This window comes from Sinocyclocheilus rhinocerous, unplaced genomic scaffold (genome assembly GCF_001515625.1).
Source record: "Sinocyclocheilus rhinocerous isolate Xijiao unplaced genomic scaffold, SAMN03320098_v1.1 scaffold2873, whole genome shotgun sequence".
NCBI classification, from domain to species: domain Eukaryota; kingdom Metazoa; phylum Chordata; class Actinopteri; order Cypriniformes; family Cyprinidae; genus Sinocyclocheilus; species Sinocyclocheilus rhinocerous.
In genome coordinates, this window is record NW_015632032.1 from 145,854 (window position 1) to 154,301 (window position 8,448).

General features: G+C 33.6%; 1 protein-coding gene across 2 annotated transcripts in view; it reads left to right on the forward strand.

Moving 5' to 3' along the window:
- LOC107742089 (CREB-binding protein-like) overlaps positions 1 to 8,448 on the forward strand; it is a 54,556-nt gene that overhangs the window by 19,601 nt on the left and 26,507 nt on the right. For both annotated transcript variants that reach the window (XM_016554956.1, XM_016554957.1), the window contains exons 3-4: positions 5,708 to 5,872; positions 5,947 to 6,193. In XM_016554956.1, the coding sequence (XP_016410442.1) occupies positions 5,708 to 5,872; positions 5,947 to 6,193 (412 nt within the window). The remainder of the gene's footprint in view (positions 1 to 5,707; positions 5,873 to 5,946; positions 6,194 to 8,448) is intronic.

Sequence of the window (8,448 nt, forward strand, 5' to 3'; positions counted from 1 at the left end):
GCAAAATCATAGACATTTATTTACAAATCAAGTATAATAATGGGAACACAGAATGATCTTGGCGAGAGCTTTACCGAGCTGACTGTCGTAACCAAACGTGACCAGGGTTTAAAGGCTGAACGAATGACTGAATGCCACAACGGAGAAAAGAGTTTGTGTGAACTTTATTGTAAGGACTTAAATATTCATATGTAGCTCACATTAAAGGGATACGGTTTCTACGTGTGACCGATACCCGATTCGACAAAAAATGGCAGTATCGGAGCCGATACCCGATATGAATATCGGATTGGTGCATCCCTAATCGCTAGTGTAGCGTTTTGTTTGCACGTTATAAACCGCAAATAATTTAATATATTTATTAAAATAGCGGTGGTGGCTTGATCAGTGGCTACAATTTCGATTTCTGTTTTACCCAGAAGTAACGATTTTGTTCCCTGTTTTGTTCCCTTTGCGAATATTTTTTGCAATATTCTGATTTTTATCATTTCAGTTACTAACTGATGTTTTTGTTTTATTTTTTCATCTAATTGTGCCAGTGTTGTTGTTATTATCTAAAACTGTTCAATTGTTTTCGCTAATTGAAATAAAGGTTAAATAAAATATTAAATGAAAAATGTAAACTTAACTTTAACGAAAATTTGGCCTTGGCAACTAACTAAAATAACATGAGTTGATGTACTAAAATTACTAAAAACTAAAATAAAGCTAAATAGAAATAAAAAAACAACATAACTAACACAACAAAATTACTAAAATTAAAATGAAAACTGAAAATATAAAAATAAAAACTAATTCAAAATATTAATTCTATAATGGTGTATAAAAATAATAAAATAACACTGAAATGTGTGTCTCATTTCCTCTTTTTTTTTTTACATGTAGATTTACCGTTGTCATCATCTAACGCTCATTTAACGGAAAAATAACATTAACAACAGTAATAATTAACATTGTTAAGTGAAATCTTTGCAAATACTGTTTTCGTATTGTACATTATCATGTTGTGATGACGATAATCACTTTTAGCCTCTACAGCAATTGTTTTTTTTTTGTGATATTTTATTTTTTTATTTTACTTTCACAAAATAGTAGGGTGAATTCAAGTAAATGAGGACACTTTTTGCAATTGAGATTCACCATTGAATTCAGCCATTTTAATATTGGCTTTTTGGTATCGGCAATCATTTTATTATTGGTGCATCCCTACATTTAAATTCACACGTATACCATCAAGTGGCTCTGTATTAAGTTATGACAGTGGTGTTTTGTGAAATATGTTTCATATCTTTTGTAACGCTCCAGTATTGCGGTGGAATCCGATCGGTGTGTAAATCAGGCCGTGCGTCCAGTTTGATCTGTCAGTGTAGCAGCAGACGGACTCACATTATCACTCTCTATCTGGAGCCGCGCTGTGCTGCCTCATTGTTTGATTACATGAGTCATTCCTGCACTTGTGTTTTTTATTAGGCTTAAATGCTTGCATTACGAGAGCAGTTGCATGCCAGAACGCTCTTAAACTCTGCCATTTTGTTTGAAGTCCTGCTATAACGCCAGCCAGCCGCAGAATTATGCTTGATGGGAAGGCAAATGAAAAGCTCTCAGTGTAAAGTGGCATGTTACATGCATACACATCTCATCTGTGCTCTATGCAAATTTGATGAACAAAAAGCGTCTCTATGATAGATGGGTTACTGACTGATGGGGTCTGAAAGCAGCACTTGAATGTCAGAAATGGCAGGTGTGTGCATTTGTATTACGAATTCAAATCCCTAGTAATTTATAGGGGTTAGTGCTGAAAAATGCTTGAATTTTGCATTTCTTAAAAATTAATCATTACACCCCCCTGCATCACAGTTGCTGAATGAAATCCAATACTAGTTTCTTACTAATTTTCAGGTGCTGATTCCAAAAATAGTTATTATTATATAAAAATAAATAGAGTTTCAACTTTCAATTGATAACACATGCTTTTTGAACTTATTTCATAGGGCCCTAAAAATGTAATTTTTATAAAACTTTTAATAAATTGTTAGTAGATTATATAAGTTTCATGATTTCAGTTAATTAGACATGCCTTTTGATTACTAAAATTTAATTTAACCATTAAAAAGGAGTCCAGAAATAAATAAATGCAAGACAATTTGTGGAAAATTAAATGGAATGCTTGGAAAAAAGAAGAAAAAAGTTTGTGTTCATGTAAAAAAAATTTTTTACATTTGAGTATTTGAACATATTTTTCCCCAATCCTTTAGAGATGTTAAATTATACATTTTGAATACTACTTCTTGATTAAACTTTTGACATTTGACTGCTTCTGTTATTTTTATAAGTGCATTAAAGGGTTAGTTTAAAATTACCCAAAAATGAAAATTAGCTTGTGTTTTACTCACCCTCGAAGCATCCTAGGTGTAGACAGTGATAGCTCTCTTTATTCTATTGCATTTATTTGTGCTGTTGTTTGCAATTTTTTTTATTTGTTCTTATTTTATTACTGACTTTTTACTTGTGTTTTTTTTATGAAAATAAAACTTTGCGTTGAAGAAAAGTAGATTTTTGTTTGTATATGCTGTCAATTATAGTTCTTAGAAAGAAAATCGGAATCTGCAAAAATCGGTATCGGCAGATCACACTAACAAAAAATCGGAAATCGGAATCGGCCAAGAAAATTGCAATCGGTGCTTCTCTAATTAAAACAATTATTAAAACTTTATCATAATAGTTATTGTCCTTGGTGTGAACAGGCCTTTAGTTTTTAAAGTCAGCATGAAATAAAAATTCACCCTAACTATTTTCTAAATGCATGTTATTGGTCTTATTGGGAACAATTTATTTGTGCAGGTTTTTTAATTTTTAAATTTTTAATCAAAATATGCCGTACTTTTGCCAGACTTCTCCAATCATTTCGTCCACTTAAATCATGCTTCTTTCTTACAATCGACTGCAAGCTCTCGTTCAGATCTGCCTCCATCCAATCAACAAGTCTCGCCGTACATGTTTTCTTTTCTGATTATGTTACACTCAGACATGCGTCACAATACTAAATAAAAGTCTCTACTTTCATCACAAAATTTCTTCATTGGTCCACTGTCAAATAAACAACATGTGAGTTTAGACAGACATGAGGGTGAATAAGTGACTGTCGGTGTGAAACAGAGCAGAGGACACGAGTGAGGAAATCCTGGGCACGATGCAGATCTGCAGGGAGAGTGAATCCTGGCTGCGCCGACAGAGAGATAATGTGTGTGTGTGTGTGTGTGTGTGCGGATGAGTATGCACAGAGAGTAGCGTGAGAAGTGTGTTGGTGTGCATGAATGAGTGAGCAGAGCGGAGGGAGGGAGGGGTGCAGGAGGGGCGGCCGGTGCGTGTGTCACTCAACTGGCCTCTTTTATCTGGTCTGCTGGAGCGATATCAACAGAGGAGAGCGGATGGCCGGCACGCTGCTGGAGGAGGGGGGGGGGCTGTTTATATTGAGCGGCTCCACTTGATTTATTAAACAACAAATATAAGTTAGATCAAAATTATTGTTTTGTTTGATTGACATGTATGAGAGTGGCATTTAATTGGCCGTTTACTGTGACGCCGCGGTCACGCTAGAGCATACAAAATTTCTTCGAACACTGCAGTGGTCGTGATGTGACGTCACACTCTGCAGCATTTTTTTAAAAACTCCAATTCAACATAGGGCTGGACAATAATTCAATATCAATATGTATCGCGATATAATTTTTTTCAATAACGGTGATATGATTTTTAAACACATTTCCGATATTTCGATATACAGTGGGTACGGAAAGTATTCAGACCCCTTCAGATAAATAGTGTTCATATCGATATCGGAATTATATCGTGATATCAATATTGGCCATATCGTCCAGCCCTAATTCAACACATAACAAATAGTAATAAATCCAAAATGTAAAAACATACAGTCTACTACACTTTCCTGCAACTCTGCAGTTCTAAATTTATGTTCTTTTAAATCAGATACGTGCTCATGATGTGATCATGTGACGCGTAGTTCTTCAGTTGGTCACACGGTTTCACGTGGTACGAAGTTGCAGGTCAGAGTTTACCAAACTTGAACTTTGGAATGCAGTGAAATGCGAAACTTCTTCACACTAGCATTTCCACTCTCCCGCATTCGTACACATATGAATGGAATTCAAAGGAATGAAAAGTGTAGTGTGACCGACCCCTAAGCCAGGATGATTTTCATAATGCAAATGCTCATGTTATATGAATATAACAGTAAAATGATGTAAATATTTTGTTGTTGTTGTTAGAAATGTGTTTTATGATGATTTTTAGTAGCATCACTGAATAAAATTAATTGTTGCTGGGTTATTATAGTTAACTAAAAACAAAAACATTTTTGTCAGTTGAAATAAATGTTAAAGGGGTCATATGATGCTGCTAAAAAGAACATTATTTTGTGTATTTGGTGTAATGAAATGTGTTTATGCGGTTTAAAGTTAAAAAAACACATTATTTTCCACATACTGTACATTATTGTTTCTCCTTCCTGCCCCGCCTTTTTGAAACGCGTCGATTTTTACAAAACAACTCTTAACTTTTATAAAGAATATCTCTTTGGATTTGAGACTTTAGTCTTTGCAACTTTACAGATCTTCTTTATGCACCAAGAGCTTGTAACACTCTAAAGAGAAAGGAAAAAATGAAATCGCATCATATGACCCCTTTAATATAAATGAAATAATATTTTATACTGTTTTATTTTAGCTAGTTGACAAGGCAGCATTTCTTATTTTTGATTTAGTTTAGCTTGATGTACTAAACTAAAACTGAAATAAAAATAGGAAAAACTACATAGAAACACAAAGACAAAAAAAAACGAATAAAACGGACAAAATTACAAAAAACTTTTTTATTGAAAATATAAAAAAATGTCAATATTAATTCAGTCTTTAATAGTATCTCAATGATTTATGTTTTCGTTATCAATTAGGATATTCATTTTGAGATATACTGTACTAAAGATTATATTTAACTGTTATTAAATTATTAGTGTAATCTAAATGTAAAAAAGGAGAAATTAACACTTAACATTTGACTGATACGTTAAAATAATATATATATATATACACAGTGATGTGAAAAAGTGTTGGCCCCCCTTCCTGATTTCTTATTTTGTTGCATGTTTGTCACACTTTAATGTTTCAGATCATCAAACAAATTTTTTTAAAATCTAAAATGGCCTGAAACCACAAATGTTACCCCTGTATATTATGCATTACTATCAATACATATTGATATATTTTTTTGTTAAATTTTTTTGTTAATGTGCAGTCTCATTAGCAAAACTTTGACAAAGTCTATTGTCTGTAGTCAGTAGTGCAGTGATGTATGAAGCACAGCTCACACAGAAGTCACTGTCAAACCAAGCAGCTTTCTGTTGCTCAACGTGGTGAATTCACATGACCAACTTACAAAATTTACATGGGGAAATCTTTCGCCCTCACGCAAAATTCCCAATTATATGGATTCCTATTCAGATGTCTGGATTTCACCCTTGAAAATTCACTGAACAATGCTAATTTGTCCTATGCTACAATAACAATGATCCTAAAAAATCTTGTTGGGCTGTTGTGTTGTTTACCAGGTGTAATTTTAGATGTGAGATTCTGTGTCTGAATCTTCTGATGACTCGTCTGACATGATATTTCCCGTTTTCTTGGGTTTGTAGATGGGCATGGCAGGAGGCAACAGTCCATTCGGTCAGTACCAGGGTGGAGGGCAACAAATGGGCACGGCTGGTGTGAACGCTCAGAATAAAGGCGCCCTTCCCAACAGCCTGCCCCAGTTTCCAACTGACCTAAAGGGAGCGATGGTCACCAGCGTGCCAAACATGGTGAGTCTCCCATCACGCACACTAACTGGATTAAGCTTGCAGGCGAAAGTTCATTCTGGTTCTCTCGCCCGCAGCCCCAGCAGCAGCAGCAGGTGTCGGAGGGGATGGTGGCAGGTCAGGGCGTGTCCGCGGGCCCCACAGCCGACCCGGAGAAGCGCAAGCTGATCCAGCAGCAGCTGGTTCTGCTGCTCCACGCCCACAAGTGCCAGCGGCGCGAGCAGGCCAACGGCGAGGTGCGAGCCTGTGCACTGCCCCACTGCAAGACAATGAAGAACGTCCTCAACCACATGACGCATTGCCAGGCCGGCAAATCCTGCCAAGGTGAGTCAACGTCAAATGCCCGTCGCCAGAGCTGATCCCAACTCAAATGCTTGCTGGATAATGTAAGGCTTTTCCACATGATTCACGATTGGGCTTCAACGCAGCTTCAACATGAGTGTCACATGCTGCTTTGACCTCAACATGAAAAGTTTTGCAGATAGTGTTACAAAAGGGCGATATTACGAAATTGCGAAGTTGTGAACACGGTAAGTGTATTTTGTGAAAACAAATGAAAAGTTATTGGTTACGGATGTTGTTCTGAATGTATACTTTATGCTGCATTATAATATTTTTTTGTTGTTGTTGCTTTTTCAGTCTGAAATCTGATTTAAATTCTTAATTATTCTTGTTTCTTAATGGTTCAATTAAAATTATTTTAGTAATGGTGAGGAAGAAATATTCGGAAAAAATAGGCAATTCCTTTGCCAAATGAATTTAAAACAATTCTCGCAAAAAGTGTGTTGTACCTTGCAAACAAGTTAATATTATTAATATTGTATATATTAATGTAAACATTGTTCATAATGTAGTAATTAATATTAATTCTGTAATACATAAGAAAAAAAATGCATGAAACAAATTTGGAAACATTTATTTTTTATAAAAATACTACTGACATAATGTGAATTTTGTTTATTCATTTATAAACAAAAATAAAATATATTTATACATATGTAATTTTATAATTTATGAAATTATAAATATTAAGAAAATGTTTAAAATATGTATGAAATATTTTTATTAATACATTTTATTATATATTGTTAATTCGGTAATTTCTTTCAAAATACCATTGACAAAATGTGCATTTTATTTGTATTAATGTATAAATAAGTTAAATATATTTATGTAGTATATATTTATGAATAAATATTTATACAATAATATAATTGCAATGTATACAATAATATATAATTTTTACAATTGTAAATAATAAAATATTTATTAAAAACAATTAATGAATAAACAATGCAACATTTTAGTTGCTTATATTTATAAAATATTTAAAATATATTTATGAAATATATTTATGTATATAAATATATTTTATTATTTATTTATATAGTTACAATATACATGATTAAATAAACAAATATAATGTACATTGTATCAATGGAATTTTATTAAATGTTATTTTTACATTTTGTATTAAGATATGAATTAACAAAATATGTTACTTTATGTTATGTTACTTTACTATAATTTAATAATATAATATAATTGCAATACAGTATATAATATTGTTTATTTAAACAAGTTCAAGTTGGCAAGAGTGACTGCTGTGTTTTGCAGGTTGAGGTGTGCGTCTGTAGACTGGTTTTAATTTGCCGTCTGTTCTTTGTTTAGTCTCAGCGCGAGCTGTAATGAGACACTTTTGTCCTGATGTAGTGTTTCCAGCATTGTGCGCGTCTTTGTGCTCGTTTCTGCAGCGCTACACTCTAGTGTACTACTAATTTATATAGCTAGCTATTAGAGTAACATCCGATTTAATGACACAGACATTCGAAAGGCACTCCATTAAGGTTTGTTACCGCCACAATAATGGATGTTAAACAGGGCTCAATGCTAAGGATTTTTTCTTCTGGCCCGATTGGGCCAGTGCGTCAACATTTTTACTGGCCCTGCCACAAAAAAATAAAATAGTTGCTGTTAAAAGTAAGCAACTATAGACCAATCAGCATATTGCCAGTAGTCTCAAAGGTTGCAGAAAAGGTAGTTCTTGAACAATTGACATCTTATCTTAATAAAGCTCAGGTTGGTTTACACTGTATGCAATTTGGTTTCAGAGTAAATCATTCTACTGAAACAGCTACTTTACATTTAACAGAGCAAATAAAATCTAAACTTGACAAAGGAAATTGTTACTGAGTTTAATTATCTTGGTTTAACGATGGATCCAAATCTTAGTTTTAAAAAATATGTAAAGAAATTGGTGAGGACTATAAAATATAACTTGATCAATTTTAGACAAATTAGACAATGTCTACCCACTGATGTAGCCAAGACTTTTATGCATGCTACAATCTTTTCTCATCTGACATACTGTCTGACATGTTGGGGTCAAGCAGGGGAAACTGTTATTAAACCTTTAAAATCGTTTCATAAACAGACCTTAAAAGCTCTAGACAAAAAGCCTAACCAATACCACCACTGTAGGGTTTTGGAGAAATACAATTTTTTGAGCTTTTGATAATTTTAGACTTTTCTCAAATTTGTGTATGGTATATAAAATTTTAAATGGTTTAGCCCCTTCT